This window comes from Alternaria arborescens, assembly GCF_004154835.1.
Source record: "Alternaria arborescens strain FERA 675 chromosome Unknown contig_7, whole genome shotgun sequence".
NCBI lineage: Eukaryota > Fungi > Ascomycota > Dothideomycetes > Pleosporales > Pleosporaceae > Alternaria > Alternaria arborescens.
In genome coordinates this window covers 1,190,293-1,212,729 of record NW_021167862.1, presented here as the reverse complement: position 1 = coordinate 1,212,729, position 22,437 = coordinate 1,190,293, and the positions used below count along the sequence as shown (strand labels likewise).

At 51.9% G+C, this 22,437-nt stretch overlaps 9 protein-coding genes across 9 annotated transcripts; 3 read left to right on the top strand and 6 right to left on the bottom strand.

The window, feature by feature from the left end:
• Window positions 1–44: 44 nt before the first annotated feature.
• Window positions 45–1,709, bottom strand: AA0111_g4175 (putative feruloyl esterase; the record flags this gene model as incomplete). The annotated part of the gene is made up of 2 exons (XM_028650145.1): window positions 45–1,155; window positions 1,204–1,709. The coding sequence occupies 2 exons, from the start codon at window positions 1,707–1,709 to the stop codon at window positions 45–47; spliced, it is 1,617 nt and encodes a 538-aa protein (XP_028508611.1).
• A 1,188-nt stretch (window positions 1,710–2,897) lies between these two features.
• Window positions 2,898–4,137, bottom strand: AA0111_g4174 (hypothetical protein; the record flags this gene model as incomplete). The annotated part of the gene is made up of 3 exons (XM_028650144.1): window positions 2,898–3,243; window positions 3,293–3,476; window positions 3,525–4,137. The coding sequence occupies 3 exons, from the start codon at window positions 4,135–4,137 to the stop codon at window positions 2,898–2,900; spliced, it is 1,143 nt and encodes a 380-aa protein (XP_028508610.1).
• Window positions 4,138–4,817: 680 nt separating this feature from the next.
• Window positions 4,818–7,501, top strand: AA0111_g4173 (Histidine biosynthesis trifunctional protein; the record flags this gene model as incomplete). The annotated part of the gene is made up of 2 exons (XM_028650143.1): window positions 4,818–7,266; window positions 7,317–7,501. The coding sequence occupies 2 exons, from the start codon at window positions 4,818–4,820 to the stop codon at window positions 7,499–7,501; spliced, it is 2,634 nt and encodes an 877-aa protein (XP_028508613.1).
• A 248-nt stretch (window positions 7,502–7,749) lies between these two features.
• Window positions 7,750–9,030, bottom strand: AA0111_g4172 (Endo-1,4-beta-xylanase; the record flags this gene model as incomplete). Its single annotated transcript, XM_028650142.1, has 1 exon — window positions 7,750–9,030. The coding sequence occupies one exon, from the start codon at window positions 9,028–9,030 to the stop codon at window positions 7,750–7,752; it is 1,281 nt and encodes a 426-aa protein (XP_028508612.1).
• Window positions 9,031–9,845: 815 nt separating this feature from the next.
• On the bottom strand, window positions 9,846–11,339 carry AA0111_g4171 (hypothetical protein; the record flags this gene model as incomplete). Its single annotated transcript, XM_028650141.1, has 2 exons — window positions 9,846–10,979; window positions 11,034–11,339. The coding sequence occupies 2 exons, from the start codon at window positions 11,337–11,339 to the stop codon at window positions 9,846–9,848; spliced, it is 1,440 nt and encodes a 479-aa protein (XP_028508615.1).
• Window positions 11,340–12,546: 1,207 nt separating this feature from the next.
• Window positions 12,547–13,205, bottom strand: AA0111_g4170 (hypothetical protein; the record flags this gene model as incomplete). Its single annotated transcript, XM_028650140.1, has 2 exons — window positions 12,547–12,980; window positions 13,040–13,205. The coding sequence occupies 2 exons, from the start codon at window positions 13,203–13,205 to the stop codon at window positions 12,547–12,549; spliced, it is 600 nt and encodes a 199-aa protein (XP_028508614.1).
• A 1,242-nt stretch (window positions 13,206–14,447) lies between these two features.
• Window positions 14,448–16,213, bottom strand: AA0111_g4169 (hypothetical protein; the record flags this gene model as incomplete). Its single annotated transcript, XM_028650138.1, has 2 exons — window positions 14,448–16,144; window positions 16,210–16,213. The coding sequence occupies 2 exons, from the start codon at window positions 16,211–16,213 to the stop codon at window positions 14,448–14,450; spliced, it is 1,701 nt and encodes a 566-aa protein (XP_028508362.1).
• Window positions 16,214–16,890: 677 nt separating this feature from the next.
• Window positions 16,891–18,932, top strand: AA0111_g4168 (hypothetical protein; the record flags this gene model as incomplete). Its single annotated transcript, XM_028650137.1, has 2 exons — window positions 16,891–17,392; window positions 17,557–18,932. The coding sequence occupies 2 exons, from the start codon at window positions 16,891–16,893 to the stop codon at window positions 18,930–18,932; spliced, it is 1,878 nt and encodes a 625-aa protein (XP_028508363.1).
• Window positions 18,933–21,044: 2,112 nt separating this feature from the next.
• Window positions 21,045–22,421, top strand: AA0111_g4167 (hypothetical protein; the record flags this gene model as incomplete). The annotated part of the gene is made up of 1 exon (XM_028650136.1): window positions 21,045–22,421. One exon carries the CDS (start codon window positions 21,045–21,047, stop codon window positions 22,419–22,421), a length of 1,377 nt encoding a protein of 458 aa, XP_028508356.1.
• Window positions 22,422–22,437: the final 16 nt, after the last annotated feature.

The window sequence follows — 22,437 nt, the reverse complement described above, 5'->3', positions numbered from 1 at the left end:
GATTCACTTTTGCTACATTTACCCCTATCATAATTTGATCAGATCTATGGGTTAACGCATTCCCAGCTCTCAACAACATTCGGGTTGCCGCCCTGGTACTGATTGACTTTAGGGAACTTGCAGTGCGCACGCTCGAACTCAACCCCAAGAGCCTCCGTGTCGTTTACAAATTTTGTGCCGATCAGTGTCTCGGGTGCGTTTCCATTCTCTACCCAGTCGATCAGAGCCATCAGTACGTTGTGACTGGGCTCGTAGCCGTTGATCTCGCCAAGACCTTGACCGATGGCATGCGCGCCATCTCCTCCACCGCAGTGACCAGTTCCACTGACATAGAAGAACCGATAGAATTCATCGAGCTCGTCGGAAGAAAGACCCATGGTAGAAGAGACGTGTTCGTAGTACCGAGGTGAGTTCTCAGATGAGATGATGAAGTCGGCACCACCGTGCCAGTGAATCACTTTAGTGCCACGGTCCTTCACTCCGCTCAGGTCACCCTTGAAGGTTTCAATTCCAAAGAGGTTCAGTCGTGCGGCGTTGTCGTAGTCCTTTGAGCTGATTGTCGTTGGGTCCCAGGTAGGGTCGTTGTAGACAGCGTAGCGGAACCAATCCGTTGTGTACGGGAAGGGCTGTCCGTTCGTGAGAACAGCGGCTGCGCCAAGCTCAGCACCGGGCTGCAGACGGGGGTATACGAGGTCTCCGTTGTCGTTCAAGAGTGGCGAGTAGACTGCCTTCACGGTCTCGAGCTGCTCTGGTGTTAGGCAGGTAGTGGTGTTGCTGCCTTCAGCACAAGCTAAGCCAGAAGGGTCGTACTTGCAATGCAAGGGAGCCTCGATGATGCCATCTTCGTAGTTGTCAAGTTTGTCGCATTGCTTCAGGACGTCAGCGTGCACCACCGCCCACTTTGACATGGGGACGAAAGTGGAAGCATTTGCTGGGCCCGTGAGAGTGTAGAAATGTCCGCTCCATGAAGTGAGGTTGTTGAAAGAGAAGGCTGGTGCTCCCGCAACAATACCGTCAAAATCGTCTGGGAAGTCCTGAGCCATTTTGAATCCCTGTCTTCCTCCGGTGGAGCATCCAAGGTAGAAGGACTTGTCGTGCGGCTTGCCGTAGAAGTCTTCGGTGATCTGCTTTCCGACCACAACACCAGTGTGAAGGCTGTAGTTGTTTAGTTAAACACGAAAAGTATGGGGGAAGACTACTTACGCTCGGTATGCGAAATCTTCCACAACATCCGAGTTGTTGTAGAACGGTTTGCCGCTCGTGCCGTTGTGACCATTGTTGGTTCCAACAGCCGCAAATCCCAGACCAGACGCGTAGGCCAAATCTTCGTATTTGATGCAGCCATTCAGTCCACCATTGCCACCAGAGAGGAATCGTCCTGTCCAGTTGGCCGGAAGCCATGCCTCCATATTGAGGCCAGAACGCTCGGACGTCGAAACCCAAAGCGCGACGCGGCAAATGTCTGCTGTGATAGGCGGCGATGCTTCAGCGCATGTCTGGTCGTATAGAGGGAGTGTCAAGTTTGTGCCGGCAGCAACAAACTCGGCCGTGTGTACGAAAGCACCATCGACAGCGAGTTTAGAAGCAACATCGGCACATTTTGAGCTGAACTCAGCTGGTGTCGTGCCATTCGCGGGGTATGATTGAGGAGCGGCGAAGACGGAGGATGCACTAAGCAGTGCACACTGCAGTGGTTGTTCGAGCTTCATCTTGACAATAAATTGATGAGCAAGCTTGGTTCCTAGCCTCCATCCAAGACTCTGGGAATGCTTCTTCTCTTTATTCTACCGAAAACTGGGTCTCCGTCATGGTACATCACTAGTGTTTCTCTCTTTGATCAGGGCAGACTAAACGAATAACAGAAGCTGGGGCATAATATGGGGTTGCTCTGTCGTGCAGCTGCAGGGACGTGCCGCCCGTGGATGCCGTAACGATGTTTGGTGACTTGAAAACCCATGGCAAGCATGCGAAAAGCTAGGGTAAGGTGACGAATTACCGAGGCAACGCAGGCAAATCCACGTGATCCTACGTTTATTCGAGCGTTGTTTTGTTTCTCGTTGCATTGCCGACGGTTAACAGTACCTTGCGTATGCGTAATTCCATAGTCTGGAAGCTGCCGAATGTGTTGCCGATCATGGTGCTGGAGCGGGGCTAACGGAGTCGCGACTGTACCTAGTCGTAGAAACATCCCGGGCTGCAGCTCCCTGAAATGCAGCGAACTTGACAATGTCGCCCTCGTTCTGCTACAATAATAACAAGAGAACATATACAGACTGTCACAAAGATAGCGCTTCGAATTCTCTACATTTTGATTCATCAAAAACAGCAAGAAAAAGCATATGTTCAAAGAGATGCAGGGTTGCAGAAAGAGAGACTGCTCAGGGCTCCGGGGGGTTTCTCATACGGGTGGTTAGCCCTCTTGGAGATCCGGTCCGATTTGGTGTCTTGCCCTAGGAGCGCGATCGTGACACCTGCATCATTGAGAGTTGGGAGGCAAACAATACCGCTACGCTGCGCCATGCGGAACAGTGGCGCCGATGTGCGGAGTTTTGCCGCTAAATCAGCAATGATCTCCGTGTGAAGGGTGGACCTAAACAGCCTCTTGAAAACAAGTCGGCGTTGCACCCAAATTGCGGTGGTCGGGAGGGATGCTGGACGCGCGGACATCAAGCGACTTGTGGTAGGTGAAACAGGAACAGTATTTATTCGCAAGGTTTTCATCCCCTGAGAGATAAGAGCTATAGTGCAACCCAATTCTAAAGCAATAACAGCTCCCGTAGGATTCACCCTCCGCGGATAGACGATTGCATTTCTACAATCTCGACGATATAGCGGATCCCTTGATCATGTCAGCCGTTCTCCACGCATTGGACACGACTCTGAGTGCTATTTCAACCTCATACCTTCCAAGCCTTGCTAACAAACTCCTCAACATCTTCCAAGAGTTCTTTGGGTTTCTCCAAAGCAGCAAAATGTCCACCGCGTTCGTGCTGCTTGTAGAACACCAGATTAACTTCCTTCTCAATGATACTCTTGATACCTGGAGCTAGCTCATAGGGAAAGAAAGAGAAACCGACAGGTTTGTTGTTTTGTTTGAAGTCCTTTGCTCCTGCACCGAAGAGCTCACGGTAAGGGTAGATGGAACGAGCAAAGCTTTCCGTAAACCAGTAGAGAGAGATATCCGTGAGGATTGTATCAAGAGAAGGGTCCTCGTCCGTCCATTGCAGGAACTTCTCGCCAATCCTAATTGGCCTTAGTCAGTGCATTGCAGTATGAAGAGAATGGACCCTACCATGCAAGAAGTGCGAGCGGGTTTGATGCTAGCACGTTACCAATGGTACTGGGTCTTGTTGAATGCTCCTGTGCGTACGCCGTTCCAGTTGCGCGCCATTTTATCGAACGATCCAGCGATTTCTTCTCCAAAGCATTTATGGAAGTGTTTTCGTTTGGTTGTGGGAGACCGGTCATCATGTTTACTGATGCACATCAGAACTGCGGAACCCACGGGTATGGCCTTGACTTACGGTGCATCCCAACACATGAATCGTACGACCTATTCATCTGTTGCGATGTGAAACTGCCCACATCTCCTCCTTGCGCAAGGTACTTGTCGAAGCCGAGGTTCAGCATCAGCTGATTCAAGACACGACTGGTGTCTTCCAGCTTCCACTCCTTCTCGGTCGACTGTACAGTACTGAGAGTGTAACCAGGCAGGGAAGGTACAATGAGATGATATGGTAGGTCCTTGGTGGAGTACTTCTCTTTGACCAGCGTCAGCATCGGTAGAAACTCGATGAAGCTTCCTGGCCATCCATGCATGAAGATGATGGGGATTGCGTCCTTCTTCTCAGAGAAGACAGCGACAAAATGTAGATCGACATCCTCGATCTGCATTTTATAGTTTGGAAACGAATTGATATGTTTCTCTTGTGCACGCCAATCATACTTGTTCAGCCAGTAGTCCTTTGCATCAGAGAGCCACTTGCGGGATACGCCAAAGCGGCGGTCTTCTTGTCGTCCTTCATAAGTTTCAGGAGCGAGCTTTGAGAGCTGAAGAAGCTGGCGCCACTCTGAGATGTCTTGGTCAGAGACGTTGAGGGTAAAGGGCTTTGCGGAGTCTGGTGGTGAGTAGGACATGCTTGTAATAGAAGAACAGGTTCAGACTGATGTTTTGGTAGTTGAATGAATAGGTCAGAGCGGGAATCAGTTGATCCTTTTATGTTCGTACGAAGACATGCATGTAACCGAAACTCGCTGGGCCTATGTCAGTGGTCAGGCAAGGTGGGGTACATACAGGTACTATTATATAGTAATCCGGGTCGCACAATTCCGACCATCCGGCTGGAATATCTTTCCGGTCAGACGTAATTCGCCGGGTGTCAGTAGTCCAATGTTTATTGTAAGTTCAGATCTTAACTGACGCGCAGGACTGTGTCAAAGAACTCAAACTTGGACTTTATGCTTTCTGAGCTAGTAATATTTCAACTCAGACCTCGGCATGTACGTTTTGCCAGCAAAAAACAAGTGTGGGCTACAATCTCTGAGATGGGTAAAGTTGAGAGATCAGTTGGCACTGTACTTGTACTTTTTATGTGTGTGAAAAGCGTAGCGACGCAGATGGTACAGAATCCGACGTCTATGGGCAATGCGACGCGAGTGAAGCGCGTCGATACTGAAGGCGTCATCATGGTGGGGCGGATCGCCCCGCGATTTGGCATCTGCTAGTTCTGGAACTTTTTACTCACGACTCACACCTTGACACATGTACTGTGATTCAAACTTCTCTCCGAAGTCCCAATCGCACCAAACTAGACAAAATGGCACCGAATCTGGTCGCTGCAATTGACCTAGCCACTTACACGAAACCGACCCAAGGCCTTGATGTTCAAGCATTGTCCTTTATCGGCAATGTATTCGTACGAGTCACCGACGAGACCATCGACCAGGCCCTCGCCCACCTGAAGCAATCTGTAGGCCGGTTTGCCAACTACCTGGACGTTGCTTCCATCACATCCATTGACGACATCGTCTCCCTCCTCGACGCCGGCGCCGCCAAGGTCTTCGTTACTCGCCAGCAATTGGACGAGCTCAAGAACTTGAAGATCGACCAGGACAGGATAGTCCTGTGCTTGCCAGGAAACACAAAGGAAGAGATCATCGAAGCCATCTCAGGTACACAGGTGGACATTTACGCCCACCAGATCGACGACGTTGGCTACTTGGAAGCATGGCTGAAAGATTACGGAGCAGACCGACCGAATGTCTTCGTCTCATTCAAGAACCCAGACATTGAGAGCGCCCTACGCCTCTCAAAACTCAGCGCGATACCCATCATCTCTGCCGAAAACCTCACAGTCGACCCCTCGAAGCAGACGAGTGCACTGAGCGTCGCGAAGCTCTTCATGGCCAACGCAACGAGCGACCGATCCGACGGTCTTTTCACAACTCTCGTCACCGATGAGCGAGGAATTGCTCTCGGACTTGTATACAGCAGCGAAGAGAGCGTCGCAGAGAGCCTGAGGACCGGTCGCGGTGTATACCAGAGCCGAAAGCGAGGGCTATGGTACAAGGGCGAAAGCAGTGGGGATATCCAAGAGTTGGTGTCATTAGCGCTGGACTGCGACAGCGACTGCTTGCAGTTTGTAGTGCGTCAGAAGGGCAGAGGGTTCTGCCACCTTGCAACTCCCACCTGTTTCGGCGAGTACACCGGCTTGTCAAAACTCCAGAAGACACTCCAAAGCCGAGAAGCTTCAGCGCCCGAAGGCTCATATACTGCGCGCCTCTTCAATGACTCACAACTCTTGAGAGCCAAGATACTGGAAGAAGCCACTGAGCTCTGCGACGCGAACACTAAAGAAGAAGTCGCGTTCGAGGCTGCCGATCTTTTCTACTTTGCGCTGACCAAGTGCGTTGCATCTGGTGTAACATTGGAGGATGTTGAGCGCAACCTTGACGCTAAGAGCATCAAGGTCAAGAGGCGACAGGGTGACGCAAAGCCAGCCTTTGCCGCGCAAGCAGCAGCAGCGACCAACGGTGCAACGAACGGTACAACGAACGGACCGACTAAAGAGGAGGTCAAAGAAGCTGCTTCAGTACCCAAGAGCAAGGATGATCCCGCCGGTATGAAGGATGGTCGCATTGCCATGAAGCGCTACGTGACCGCAAACGAGACGTCCGAGACTGTCAACGCTGCGCTACAACGACCATCTCAACGCTCGACCCAAAAGATTCTAGATATATGTCTGCCGATCATCGAGGCAGTCAAGACTCGAGGGGATGCCGCATTGCTAGAGTACACGCACAAGTTCGAAAAAGCTACATCACTGACATCGCCTGTACTGAGAGCACCATTCCCTCCAGAACTTATGCAAATAGCGCCTGAGACAGCCAAAGCTATCGACGTATCTTTTGAAAACATTAGAAAATTCCCCGCTGCGCAGAAAGAGGACAAGCCGTTAAGAGTAGAGACTATGCCCGGCATCGTATGCTCACGATTTGCTCGACCAATCGAAAGGGTCGGTCTGTATGTGCCTGGAGGAACCGCTGTGCTTCCTTCTACCGCGCTCATGCTTGGTGTGCCTGCCATGGTTGCTGGCTGCAAGAAGATCGTTCTTGCAACACCACCGCGGGCCAATGGTCAAGTGACTCCGGAGGTTGTCTACTGCGCCCACAAGGTCGGTGCAGAGTCTATTGTCCTTGCTGGTGGCGCACAAGCTGTCGCAGCCATGGCCTACGGTACTGAAAGCGTTACCAAAGTTGACAAGATTCTCGGTCCCGGAAATCAGTTTGTCACGGCAGCGAAGATGCATGTTTCCAACGACACAAACGCTGGTGTAAGCATCGATATGCCTGCGGGGCCAAGCGAAGTACTCGTCATCGCGGATGCAAATGCCAACCCTGCCTTTGTCGCATCTGACCTTCTCAGCCAAGCAGAGCATGGTGTTGATTCTCAGGTCATTTTGATTGCAGTCGGGATGAACGAAGCGCAGCTTGACGCAGTCGAAGACGAGCTCCATAAGCAAGCCACTGCTCTGCCACGAGTAGATATTGTTCGTGGCGCAATCGAACACTCTTTCACACTTGCGGTGAACACGATGGAGGAGGCTATGCAGCTAAGCAACCAGTATGCGCCCGAGCATCTTATCTTGCAAGTCGACGAGGCAGAAAAGGTAGCCGAAATGGTGGAGAACGCTGGAAGTGTCTTCATCGGTGAATGGACCCCTGAAAGTGTTGGCGATTACTCTGCTGGTGTCAACCACTCTCTACGTAAGTTACATCCACACACTTCTTCAAAGAGCCCTGCTAACATTGACCAGCAACGTATGGATACGCCAAGCAATATTCGGGCGTCAATCTGGCGTCTTATGTTAAGCACATTACTAGCTCCCATCTTACTAGGCAAGGACTTGAAAATGTCGGACCTGCTGTGATGGAACTTGCGCGCGTTGAAGAATTGGAGGCTCATCGAAGGGCTGTCAGTCTACGATTGGGCGTAGCGTAAATGTCATCGAAACGCAACCTGATACCCTTTCATCATCACAAAGTTCTGGCATAGACCCATGCAGTTAGGTATGATTCAATAAAATGATCAATTGGAAGATGGAGTTTACCATCTTAGCAAAGTAGATATATATATACGGTAGAATTTCATCCCATCTCCTACAAGAAACAAACACCTCTTTCAAGCACCAAATTGTCTATCTTAAGCTGATAGATCTAATCGGATGCCCTCATTCTCACCCTGTGCATTTAAGCAAGAGCGGAGCAGAGACCGTTGTAAGACTCCTTGGCCTGGAAGCTGCCGTCGAAAAGCAGAGGAGTGGCAGCAGCGCCGATCCAAGAGTCAGTGTCGCTAACACCCCAGACGGTAACACCAACACAGTTCTCAACATCCAAGCAAGCAGTGACAGCAGTCTTGTAGTCAGCGGCAGCACCGCCCTTGATGTCAAGCTCAGTCATGGCGCACTCGGAAGCAGACTCGCAGAGAAGCTTGAGAGCAGCGGGGTAGTCGGAGATGGGCCAGTTGCCGGACAAGTGGGACTGGGAACCAATACCGTCAATGGGAACACCGGCGGCAACCCACTTCTTGACGTTGCTAGCCATGGCCTTGGTCTTAGCGTAGCTGGGGCTGTCGAGGTTGTAGTCGTTGATGTAGAGCTTGGCCTCTGGGTCGGCGGCCTTGGCAGTAGCGAAAGCGGTAGCGACAAAGTTCTCACCGAGAACGTTGTAGAAGACGGAAGAGCGGAAAGAACCGTCTTCGTTGAAGATCTCGTTAACTACGTCCCAAGCATAGACCTTGCCGGCGTAGGTGCTCATGAGCTTCTTGATGTGAGCAACCATGACTTCCTCGAGCTTAGTCTTGTCAGTGATGGAAGAGACCCAGGTGGGAAGCTGAGAGTGCCAGACGGTGGTGTGACCGCGGACGAGCTTCTTGTTCTCCGTGGCAAAGCTGACGAGCGCGTTGGCACCGTCGAGAGTGAACTTGCCCTCGGTACCCTCGGTGGCATCCCACTTCATGCTGTTCTCAGGAGTAACCTGGCCAAAGTTTGCGACGATGATCTCCTTGTTCTTTCCCTTGCTGAGTGCGCCCTGGTCGGTAGCAACACCGATGTACTTCTTGCCGTGCGACTTGAATGCAGCATCGAGCGAGCACTTGGCACCGTTGGCACCGGTTCCGGCAACATCAGGAGCAGAGCCGTTGGCACCGCCGGTGGCAGCAGGCTGAGCAACCGCAACAGGGGCGGCGACGGGCTCGCTAGCGTTCATCGACGGTACAGGGGCGGCAGAAGGAATGACGGGAGCTGGCGCGACGCCAGTAGCAGCAGGAGGAGCCGGGGCGTTTCCACCACCGTTGATGCACTGGCTGTACCAGTCGTTGCTCTTGACGCAAGACCAGCCTTGAGCGCACTCGGTCTCGCCCTGGAAGCCGTTACCACCGCATTGTCCGTAGGGAGCGACGGCTCCAAGGACAGCTGAAGTCGAGGAGAGGGCAACGATGCCGAAGTAGATGGAGGATCCGCGGAAATGCATGGTTGCTACTTTTCGATTGGGACGGTTCGGTTCGGATTCAAAAGTGTTCGGTTGATGGAGGTTTGGAAAAGAAGCAAGCTTCTATGTGGGATTTCAAGAAAAGAATGTCAGGAAGCACGCTTCCAGTAGAGTCTGAAGAGAAGAAAAGATAGAGAGAGAGTGTGTATGTAGGGAATGAAGATGACCGAATGGAGTGAAGAAACATGATGGCGGCGGATGCGAATTCATCTTATACTAGAACAGCCACTGTTGCAATGCGCCTGGAAGGATTCTGCATGGTGGGTCAAATTTGGGCGGGTAGCCGGTTCCTTGAGAGAGCATTGTTTCATGAAACCATGAAACGCCATCCTGGAGATCATTACAAGGGCAAAGATACCTCGGAAACAGAACGACTTTAACCGTTCCGCTGGTCTGACGAACGACAAGTCAACGAACAGTGGGCTGATGCGGCGCAGAGCAAAGCAATGATGTTACCTGTGGGTAAGGTGCCACAATGCGACGTGACAGTAGGTCCGACATCCAGGTTCGAAGCTTCATGCGGAATCCGTGCGACCGGGGTGCCAAGCGCTAAGCCTGTCAGAGGTAGATGTCAGCTAACCTTTTTAGGAACAAACACCATGCGAACAGACGATTGTATGAAAGCCACCGGTTATCAAATGCTTCATGTTCCTTCGCTCAACAAATGGCGCCATATCACCGACAGGTTAAAGTACTCAAGCATTTCAAGCATTTCAAAACATTCTTGTATTGACTAGGTCATGATCGTCAATTCATTTCATCTATCTGATCTCCCCACCATCATCCACATGGTCATATCATGACTTGTAGACATGCATGACGTGTGGGTTGCAGTACGCAAGAAGACCGGTCCTGCCCCATTCGCCGCCGATTCCAGATTCCTTGTGTCCTCCAAATATCGCTTGTGGTGTCGGCTTCTCCCATGAGTTTACAAAGACTGAGCCGGCTTCGAGGCGACGCGCAACCTTCTGTGCCTGCTCGACGTCCTTGCCCCAGACACAAGCACCAAGACCGGTGTTTGTGTTGTTGGCGCGTGCAATGACTTCCTCAAGATCGGACCATGGCTGTGTGGGCACGATGGGACCGAATGGCTCTTCTTGGATGATGCGGGAGTCGTTTGGTGGGTTGTCGATGATGGTTGGCTTGATGAAATAACCCTTTCCGCTGCCGACGTCGGGCTCACCAGCGGCGAACTTGTAGCCCTTGGCTTTGCTGTCGCTGAAGTATTCCTTCACGCGCTCGTACTGCATCTGATTCTGAACAGGTCCGAGCAGGTTGTCGCCGTCGTCTGGACCTCCAATCTTGATGGACTTGGTGAAGTTGACCATCTCTTCAAGGAACTCCTTGTAGATGGAGTCGTGAATGTAAATTCGCTTGGTAGCAACGCATACTTGGCCGCTGTTCTGGAAGGCACCCATGACGATCTCTGGTGCTGTCTTCTTGATGTCGACATCAGGAAGAATGATGGAGGCATCGTTGCCACCCAGTTCGAGTGTGACGCGCTTGAGAGTCTTTGCAGACGTCTCCATAACCTTCTTTCCGGTAGCAATAGAGCCGGTAAAGCTGATCTTGGCAATGTCGGGGTGCTGGCACATCTGAACACCGAGCTCGTTGTTGCCGCCAACTACTTGGAGAACGCCTGGTGGCAGAATCTCCTGAGCTAGCTCGACAAACTTCAAAGCCGTGTAAGGTGTAAAGGGTGAGGGCTTGACAATAATGCAGTTTCCAGTCATGAGAGCTGGCGCGACCTTTCCGGTGCTCAAGACGAGAGGGAAATTCCACGGGCAGATGGCACCGCAAACACCGAGAGGCGTGTACTCTGTGTAGATTGTCTTCTCGTCATCCTCAAACTTCTCAGATGGCACATCAAGTGTCAAATGGTGACCGATGAATCCAGCAACGGCACCAACCTCGATGGCAGCGAATTTTCTCTGTTCGCATGTTAGCACAGCGCTCGGAATATTCTAGTGATTGTTGCGACGTACCGGTTTGCCAGACTCTTTGCACAGTAGGTTGACGAAGTCATCGTTGTGTTGCTGGTATGATTCCACAATCTTGTTGAGCAGCTCCTTCCTCTTCTCAATCGGGGTATCTCTCCATGCGGGGAACGCCTTCTTCGCAGCCGCAACTGCGTCATTCAGGTCTTGCTCACTCGCAATTGGTACGTCCCAGAGCTCCTGACCAGTCGCGGGGTTGATACCATGGTGAATCTTGTCTGAGCTGCGCTGCTTGCCATCGACAATGTTATAGAACGTCTCAAAATCGAGGGTTGAGACTTTTCCTGGAGACATATTGGTGTTTAATGTAGTAGGCTATGGAGATATGATGATGTAGGTATTGGTTTGTCCGATATGGGCACGACGGGTGAGGGTGCCTTTAAACAAGTCGAGTCGCCACATTCGCGCGACTACCTCGCTGCTTGCCTTATCCTCGGTAGTCAATACGCTTACTGTATGGTGGCACATTCTTAGTGGGTTTGTAGCATCTGGCTTTTCTTGGCTGCGACCCTCGACCCCACTTGCAGCAGCAGAATCGCGGGGCTCGAGTAGCAGATTAGGCTTGCACCGTCCATTCCCCAGTAAAATCAATTGGCTGAGCTTTCGCGGATTTTAGGGTCGGGGCTTAGCGGATGGAGGTGTTGCCCAGATGAGCCGGCGATTAGTCCATCACGAGTTCGTCATCATCCGAGGTAGGGTCTTCACGGTACGGGTGATATACTAAACACCACTACCGTCTGCCCAGCATCGTGTGCATCATGTGTGTGTACATGCCGCAACACCCCGCCGGAGCCACCTTGGGGTCTTCCGTCGAAAAGTGGATTACTCTCACTAACAGCGGGACCAGCACTTGACATGGCTGGAGCTGGGTTCCAACAGCGCGACTGCAAAAGTCTTGACTAGCGTTCGATGTATCGGCTTTCAGACTAGTTTGCCCAGTTTGTGCCCAGTTTACGCCTTTCGCAACGGACGAACCTCTTCCCGAGTACCCTGTGGAGTTTCCTTGTGGATCACTAAAAGGTTTCAGCATTATCGTCGAAGCTAGGGCTCCTCGTATCGACCTACCTGGGTATGATGATCACGTTAGTGAAGCGGGTCATGCAGTCTGGCCGCTATCGCCAACGTCTGCATACGTCTTGCTGAGACAACAAGAGATGGGGTAGTGGATAAGCAATGGCAGGGCGATTAGAGCGTCGCGGAAATGGTTTGGGCGATGAGTTGATGTTGAAGGTCTACAAGAATAAGATGTTCTTGTGTCAGCATACGCGCCACATTTTCTGCAGATCTAGGTATGCCGTGGAACGCCTTATTGGTCACAGCGTCATGCGTCGAGTAACATGCAAGTTACACAAATATATGCAAAATTACCGATAAGACGCATATGCACAGTCAACAAAATTGAGAGCTCTCGCAATCAGGAGAAAATTTGATATCTTGACTTGGCACCAAGGACGATCTACAACTACAGGCTCCACCACGATGCTTTCTTACACGTATACTACTAGCATTTTCTCCACTGAACGTACAAATTCGACGTAAAGCGACCCGCCTCACGCGTTGCAGCGAGCACACCATTAGCCGGTGTAGCAAATGGTGTTAGCGCTACTTCGCTGTTAATGTTGAAAAGGGCATCACCACCGCAGGGTGACCAGACTGCAGCGGGCACATTATCCTGCTTGTAGTATTTGCCATGGAACGGACCGTCGATGCTGAGTGCTGACGACGACTGGCTTTGCTGACCAGAGACGTAGTATGTTGACTTTACGACACCAGTGACACCACTATCAAGGTCGCCCCAACCGGTGTAGTCCGCGCTGAAGATGGCGAAGGAGAAGCCAGGGGAGAATTCGAGACCGAGGTTGATTTGGCAGTTCTTTCGCGAGTCTTCTGCCGTCTTCCCGGTGCCGACGCGGGCTGTGAATTGTTGGTTGAAGTCTGCATGTGATAATCAATACGAGAACGAGGATGAGTAAACCAGTGTTGTGGAGACTTACAGATGGGCAAGATGCCATTGTCAGTCCAGTTGATATCGATACTGCCTTGGGGGCAACCGGAGCCGCCAGAGACGACTTTAGTGATCTTGAATGAGTCGGGTGCTTGATTAGTCGGAGCAGCGATCGTTGTCACCGCAAGGGCTATGGCGGTAAGTGTGTACTTCATCGCGATGGTGTCTCGGCCTTGTTTCTGGCAAACCGGGAAAAGATTAAACAACGTGGTAAGCGAATGCTAGATGATGATTTTCTGGTCAAAGTGTAGTGCTGCTATTCACCAGAGCAACTGTGGGCCACGACCATCTTATATGCCCACGTATTATCCGAGTACGAGACCTAGAACGCAAGCAGTACATTCTTCACCACACATACTCTAAGAAGCCCTTTGTTAAGACCATAGAGTCTTGTGGCCGGTAGGAGAAGTTTGCTCATTGGCCACATGCTCGTGGAGGACGGCGATAGATGGCCACTCGCTACCAACCGGAAACTTTGCATTCATTTGCTGCATTGCTAGTTCGGACATGGCAACGAAGCTGGTAAGGTTGCCATGTTCCTGATATGAGATCTGCCCGTCGATATTGCTCGTAGACTTCTTTACGAGACAGCCGAGAAGCAAGCGAGAACGATAGCCGTCGAATGCAGGGCAATCATGCTCTAGAACATGTCGAGTCTGGGGTAGAGTGAAGACGATTGAGAAAAACCCAATCCAAAAATAGTCATTGTGGAAATTATTGTAGCGTGACAAGTACTAGGCGGGTGCGGCAGAGGCAAATGTTGTATATATTAGATTGACAGACCCGGTCGAGGTCACGAACCAGAAGCGCGACGGCTGATTATGGGCTGGGCTTTCTGGGGAAGCTTGAAGGTTTTAGCGAGCGAGTGAGATTCTTAGACTTGTTTTGACTAACGGAACGGACATGTGTATGTGGGCAAAAGTCGTTGTTCTAGAGTTCGTATGGTTCATCAATGGCAATATAGGTAGTGCTCGTTGTTTGTCCAGTGTCATGTTGTGCGCGGTACTCTTGGGCCGAAAGGTGAGCAATGCTGGTACTAGTGCACTGTAGTCGAGGATACGCGTCGGGTAGGAGGCGACGAGGTAAAGGGTCAAATGGTTATTGTAGGTGCATGATCTGGATAAATAGATTGGGAAGTCGCGACAGGGCATAAGCGTCCAAATCGGTACACCCGGGAGCCGATAAGACAAGAAGCATCAGGTAGTAGGTTCAAGAATAATACAACATGATAGTTGTATGCAGCAGTAATGTCGCTATGTAGCCCTGGTATCTCCCTTTCCAAATAATTTCAAAGCCGCTTCCGTGATCTCCTGAACACCGTTGTAATACATTACGTTAATGAAAGTGTTGCGCCGAATCTATGCTGAGGTATCGTGATAAAACAAATCGCTTATTGATCAAATGGGAAAGACCTTGCGGAACACACGCCGCCACTTTGGCACATTTTCTTCTTCTTCTTCTTCCACGTCACTAGCAGGCGCATGACGGGGACCAAGCATAGCCAATGCTCGTTGCCGTGCCCATTCTCGTCTGTTATGAGTAGGACTACAGTCTTGTGGATTTTGTGAAGTTGGTGCAATGGCCGGCTGAGGTTGTGATGGGGCATCAGGTGGCGGCGTAGTGGCCATCTCGATATCATGTGGTCGTGACTGCGTCCGCTCAGGTGCGCTGAAGATACGTCGACCAGAGATGGCTCCGCCTATCCTGTTGCCAAGCGACCCAAAAGCGGCCGCTGGGCGCGCTAGTGAAACTGGCACTGTTGAGGGAGGTGTGGATACGGAACTTGGTTGGGTGTTTGCTGTATCAGCACTGCGCGCTCGCATACGATTTATATGGCGCTCTCGCCGTACCATGACGTTGGTAATATTGACCGGACAAGCACCTGTAGGCAATACAGTTTGTTTGCACATGGGACATAACGATGAGTGATTGAGGAGGAAGGTATCGATGCACTCAGGATGGAAGATGTGGTGGCACGGAAGCTCGCGCACTTGTGTTTCGTTGACTTCGAAGTCATCCATGCAGATTGGACATGTGGGCTGGGACCATGATGCAGACATACCAGACGTGGGTACTGTAGGTATCGTGGGTGCAGACGAGTGGCGGAGCAACTGAGGTCCCTTGTAGCCAGTTTCAGCATCTACGGCGGCGTGTGGGAGATCGTGTGCGTGGTTCGGCGCTTGTGTGGCGGTGGTCTTCTCAGGCTCGTTCGAAGCAGCAGCAGCAGCAACGGCGGGAGCAGTGTATGTGTGTATGGGTAGTTTGTCGAGAACTTGTTGCGAGACTGTGAGACGCTTGACGCCCAATGCTTCGAGATCGACCTGGCCGTTGAGAACGCGCTCGCGCAGGTCGTTGCGCCGTCTTCGTTGGATGATGTGCATGACGAGAGAAGTGATGCTGACAGCCACGAGTAGGACTGCTAAGACGATGACGAGGAAAACCCATAGGCTTGGGAGTTGGCCACCAGAATCAGTACTGACGGTTGCCCACAAGCGCACATAGTCTGTGGAATCGTATATCTGCGAGAGTTGATCGGCATGCGGTACCTGGCTCAAGTTTCCAGAATACTGGTCCAGCTGCTCCATGATGTTCCTCCCAGTCATTGAAGACAGCGCATAGGTGGGAAAGTCATTGGCCGTCTGCCAACTACCGCCATCTTGAAGGTTCCACGCCGCATCGTTGAGCACCGGTGGTTTGGCGTTGCTGTCTCCGGGAAGGTAGGTGAGAAAGGCTTTGGTGGGATGGTTGCGCGCTGCGGTGAAGTATTCGATGGTACACTGCGCCGAGTACCAGGGTGCGACGGCGATGAGTGCGTAATCCTTGTCGGACGGGAGATTGGCTATCCGTGTCGCATTCTCGAGGACGTAGTCTGCCTCCTGTTGCTTGCAGCCAGATGTGTAGACATCGGGTACGTAGAGTATGCCGTAGGGGTCTTGGTTGCCGTCGACGCCTTTGGTGGACAAGGTCTGGATGTTGTTGAGGATGCGGTACTGGAACGAGACGGAATCGTTGAGTGTAATGAACTGGTTGTTGTCGTAGTCGATGCGAAGAGGGTCCGGGAAGTCGATGGTAAATATACCAATCCTTTGGGCAGCTGTGCGACAGTCAGCGTGCGGTCAGCGAGTTGGTGCCAACGGGCGGCAAAGTGGTGTGACGTACACATGGTGGGCGACACTGGACGATTACACAGGGGCCGCTAATGTGAGCCAACTACAATTCATTGCCGGCAGTCGTGTGGGAAGGCAGTGTGGGCGCAAGCAGGAGGGTATGCAGAGGAAAGAAGAGAATGGCGTGGCTGTGGGTGGTTGCAGCGGTGGTTGTAGAGCGGGAGCGGGTGGCTAGGAATGAAGGCTGGTCGGCTTCGTCAACACTGCCGCCCCTCCCGGATGAGAATGGAGAAGCGCCGAGCTTAGCAAAAAGCTTGTTTCCCTGGCGCGAACAGGAGATTGCGTCAAGAAGGGCAGCATAGGATGGATACAGGCCCCACTGGACTGGACAGTTGGAGAGGATGCCGTTGTGCATGAATAGTGCCCTGCTCGTCGGTAATGACGTTGACATGGTCGTATCGCAGACGGCACGCCTCTCGCGACCTTGGCGTCTGTCTTCAGGGCTAGCACGAGCCAGTTCCCCAGACGGCGAACAACACCAACAAACGAATGCGCCGGCGATGCGACAATCCAAGACGCCTGCTACCATCCTGCTGCATACCTGCCCCTGGTTAGTCTAGCGCCTGCGACATCTCTCTGGCAGCTCTCAGACGTCGGCCGCCCATCTCGCGTCGTGGACGCGACTGACTTTCTTCCCCGCATTCCACAGCGACGACGCTCGTGGACGCGCAATATGGCGCCTCCAGGCGTGAGCAGCAAGGGCAAGGCGACCAAGCCTGGCAAGCCCTCGCAAGCACCGCGCAGCCGAAACACAACGCCGCTGCCCAACGTACGCACTTCGGTCGAGCCTTCTTCCTCTTCGTCCTACTTTGGAAACCGCCTGAGCTCCTACCTCAGAAAGAGCCCCAAGACAGTCGAAGACATACTCGATGGGGGCGCCAACGGCTCTTCCATTCCGACCGGAAAGCTGTTGTTGTCCATGCGCGACGACATCGAGAAGACTGTGCTGAAGAACGTCGAGTCACGCTGCGTGCAGTCCGAAGGTGCGCTGCGGGAACTCATGAACAACAAGAAGAACCGGGCGCCGCGTGAAAGGGAAAAGGACAAGGATGGCGAGGAGCGCGAGCGCAAACACAAGCTCAAGAAGGTGAGCAAGAAACACGACGAGGACGGGAAGCATCCGCCTGCGACCGGTGCCCACGGCCTGGCCAGGCAGGACGGCGGTGACGGCAAAGGTGAGTTTGATACCGGGCAATCACATTTCCCTTGGAACTTTACATATACGATCTCTCCTCGTATACACTACTTCGAATACCCTCCAACATGGCTCCTTCCCAACAGCAGTTGATCGTCAAGCTCAACATGAGACGACTTCACAGACATCTAACCACGTCTACAGACAACTCCTCGGCCATCTCATCGCCAATATCGCAAGCGCCGCCCTCCGCTGCTGGCAATGGGCCGGCGGATGCTCCCTCGCCCAGTGGCTCTGATGTCTCTCACCAGCCCGCCCCTGCCCCAGCCGTACCGCAATTCCAGACTTTCGGTCCTGACCCCGCAAAATTCGATGACCCTACCGTATACCATATACGCGAGGTTACACCAGGCATGTCGATTGAGGAGAGAAAGGAGATATACTGTGTCGCCGAATTCCCCAAGCACGATCTCCGTGACAGGATAGCCGGCTCACCACCAGCAAAGGACTTCTCCAATGCCAAACCGCCGTCACAGGTCAATGCCACCGTCTTCGCCAACTACGTTGAACCATACATAAGGCCGCTCACCGAAGAGGACGTGGCATTCTTGAAGGAGCGCGGAGACCGTATAGCGCCATTCGTGCTGCCTCGACGCGGCCAGCGACACTACAAGGAGATATGGGCCGAGGAAGATGGCTCTATGCACATAGACTCGAATGACCAACGACCACCACCCAACGTCCCACGTGGAGCAGCAGAGGACATCTCAGACGACGTGCTTGAGACAGATCAAGTGTCTACAGGGCCCCTCCTGTCGCGTCTCCTAGCTACATTACGACCAGAGGGACGTGGTAATCAGAGCGGCCAGAGCGAAACTAATGGAGTCAATGGAGACGCCATGGATATTGATGAAGGCGCAGGTGCGCCTGCAGACACGGCCAACACGAATTCGATACCGGCTGCCGCCCAACTTCCCGACCTCGTTCAGCCGGGCTGGAAACCTCCACCACAGACTGGCCGCACCGACTATGTCGGCATGGAGGACCGCGTACTAATGGAGCTGAAGCACTTTGGCCTGATCTCCGAAGCAGACGCAGAGTCGCAATCATACGATTCTCATTTCGATGACGAAGTAGCCCAACGCCTCCGCTTTCTACAAGAAGAACTCCGCAAGCAGTCCATCATCAATGGCGCACGAAAACAACGCCTTCTCGAGCTCACAGAAGAGCGCATAGCTCAGCAAGAGTACAACACTATAGCCGACGATCTCGACAACCAACTCAACGCCGCCTACCTCAAGCGTAACCGCAATATTGGCAAAGGCAAGAAACAAAACAAGCGGCCGGGTGGTGCAGGAGGTGGAAGTCATCCAGTGGCTAACGCTGGCATTTCGAGGCCGGGCGTGGGCGAGCCAATCCGCACTCTTATGGAAAGAAGACAACAATGGATCAACACAATAGGACCTGTTGTCAACTACGGAAAGACTGGTTTGCCAACCGAGACCATCTTCGGGGAAGAGAAGATGAAAGAGCTGGAGAACAGGGAGGTGGAGATCTGGAATACAGAGGCCGATGAGTAGGTTTCCCAGCACGTGCGAACTCAACTGGAGCAGGATGATGCTAGGCGTAGGGCTGAAGCTTCGGCCTTGTTGAATGCACATCCAACTGTTGAAAATGACGATACTTGATGGCGCAAAACAGACACACCCAGGTGGGAATCGCCTGTGGTCAGTCTTTCGGGCATAGCACGGCGTAAAGGTGTCAGGATCATACACGTGATCTGAGGTTATTGATTGGACTTGCATAAGACTGTATTCAAAAGTCAGGCGTTAACAGGTTGGCTAGCCTCTGGATATTTCAGAGCCGCTATCCTACCTTTTTCGATTGAACACTACCTATGGCTATTTGCTCACCAGCTTCCCACGTGTATAGATGACGCATGCATGCAGTTCACGAGATTGGTGAAGATCGAAATCGCTTCCAACCATCAAGATAGAAACCTGGCTGACCACGTTTTTAACCGGCGTCAAAAGATGGTTGCGGCGTGCGTATTGGGGCTGTGTCAAGACTCTTCGAGCGAGCGAATGACAGTAGGGTGCTCGCTTATGCTTTTGGAAGCTACCCACTTGCGTTGACTCGATGGGATTTGTGAACTCGACATGGCAACTCAGATCTATCTGACCTGATGATCGATTCAGGTCAGGACGCACTATTGCTATAGAAGTCAAGTTTTGGGCCATTGATAGTTTCCACGATAAATCCTATGGACGAACCGGTAACGCTGTTAGGTTCCTAACTACTACAAAGTCAACTGAGTTGTTGATTATCTGTTGTATGGAGGTTGGAAAGCCCCGTTATGCGACGTGTGGTTGGATAGCCTGTCTCCACGGTCAGACACCACGGACTCATGAATCGTATCTCTTCAAGCCTGATCCGCAGAGCCGCATCTAATCTCTCCCAAGACCCTCGATTGGGAAGTAAGGTCGTCCTCTTTAGGTTATCTGATCCATGGACCAGTATCACGACCTGCATATAGCAACGGATTGCTTCGCCCTGCGCAGTAACGTTCGCAAGTGGACAGAAAATACACATAGACTTACCACCTTGGTGAAGGTGTGCCAGGGCTTTCAAGCGATATGCAGGATACTGTCTGTAGGAGCATGATAGAGACGCGCAGGCGGTAGGAGGGTGTGCTGCCCAGTGACATGGGAAGTTATTTTGAGCTGCAGGCGGTGCTTGCCCAATTCGGCTAGCAGAACGCTAGCCGTGGGGAAATCAGGGAGGGCAGTCCTACACTGCACGATCGATCAATCGAACGAACAACGCACAGGTACCTGGATACCTTCCGTTCCTTCTTGTTCTTCAAAGTATGCCATGCACTTGAGTTACCTGTACGGTACTTGTTGAATACTGTACTCGCTACTTGGGGAGCGGGTGCGGCAGCTTATCGCAATGATGAGCGCACTCAGAATACTCAAAACGACACACAACCACCATAACTGCCTTCACTTCGGTTGCCGTCCGCTTTGGATCTCTTACCTTGGTAACAGACTATCCAGAAAACGCTGAAAAGTAGGTTATGCAGGTCTGTAAGCACAGTGAGGCTGACACATCGGCCGCTCATTGGACGTTGTGTCTGCACAGATACCAAAACATATTTTCTCTCGCACAGCCCGCCTTACACCTGCATGAGGCATGAACTATTCTGCGCAATCCTCCCCGCCCACCAATACACCTCAAGAACGTGGAGTCAAGGATCAGGATAGCTGCAGCCGCTGTTGCGGCCAACAGGCATGCGTTATGCAGTGAACAGACCTTATTGAGGCACGTGTAGGTGGCTTGACGGGTAGCAGGGTATGAGGGCTGAGACATGCGGGTGCGCTAATCATGGCAGATGGTAATACTGCGATGTAGGTCTATGCAGCAGATCCAAAATCTAAATCTTACCTACACCACAGTGATGGATCCGGGTAAGGCAAGTATCGTAGGATGCTGGTTAATATATAAAGGCGGTGGAGTGCTCGAGAGCTGGACTTGGCTACACATGGCTGGTAGTACAACGCTCAGCTTACTCTCTACTCGACACCGACTCTTCGAAAGAGGCTGCATAGTCGACTATAATGTCTATTGCATCACGGCCGTTTCTTTGGCGTTCACCAGTCATAATCGACAACAAAAAAACGTCACTCAACATGTCTTCACCTACATCAGCACCGAAGACATCCACACCTAGGAAAATCAACAACCTGAAGCTCAGAGCTTCATGCGACTCTTGCGCTGCGTCAAAAGTCAAGTGCAGCAAAGAGCATCCGATCTGTGCACGATGCTCCGTCATCAACTCGACATGTATATATGGTGTTTCGAGAAAACACGGAAAACCAGGCCGGACGAGGAAGAGAAACGCAGACGGAACTCCGTTCGTCAAAGCCGCGAAGCAGCGTCTATCTCCAGGGAGCAGCGAGTTCAGTTTGTTCAGCCTCCAACCGGAACCTACCCTTCAACAGACGGATCTAGAAATCGCTTCGAATTGGGCTTCTGACTGGTCGCCTACACCAAGCTTGTCAGCCACTCCAGGCTTCGAGTTCGAAACTGTACCAGAATCATCATACGCAAGCGACGTTCATTCAGACACGACTCATATCGATAATACTGTTCTACCAACACAACCAGCTCGAGCAGGACCAGGATCGACCATCGAATTGAACCGTCTCTTCCGAGACCCGTTCACAGAGGAGCAAACAGCGCAATCTGACCCCTCTAGTTGGCAAGCTCTTAGAGAATACATAGGCGGCAATGACATAAACCCCATGGACTATTACTCGACCGGCCCAAAGAACGCAGAGCATCTACGTTCCGTCTCTTCCGTCTCCATACCATATAGCCCGATCAGTCAAGCTACAGGGATGAATGATGCAATGGCACCATATTTCAACTCCTCGATGGACAACTTTCATTGCTGCTATACATCGGCCTACTCAATCCTTGATACTTTAAGGCACGTCAGCCATACACATCCGGCATTTACCAAGGGTCCGTTCGAGGCTGTTCTCCTGACTTCTCAATCAGCCATAAGGAATGTTTTGCAGCTTCTTAATTGTCCTTGCTCGTCAGATCCACACCTCGCTATGCTATACTCAAGCATAACATCCAAGATTCTGACCTGGTACCAGACTGCCGCTGGTGTACACCCTCCTGTCCAATCCAGTACCTTGGTATCAGCATCGTTTTGTTGGAGCAACAACCAGTCATTACGCTCTTCGCAGCCTGCTTTTCCAACTCCATCTGTGCCGAGCATCATTAAGGGTGAGAGCTTCGATCCGTACGTGCAGCAATCTCAGCATCAACACTACGACTTTGAAGACCTTGAGCAGCAGAACTATAGAAGACAGGTGATATTGCTTGAGCTACAAGGTTGTGAACAACTCGTCAGGGCACTAGCTAATTGGGGAGGGAATAGCGCGGCATGCGAGCAAGCAGAGCATTTGTATAACATACTAGGCAGGTGGTTGAAGATCGAGCTACACAAAACAGTTAAAGGCATCGAGAGCAGGAACTCTGAGTCGGTCTGAGGTGCTCCAACGGAAT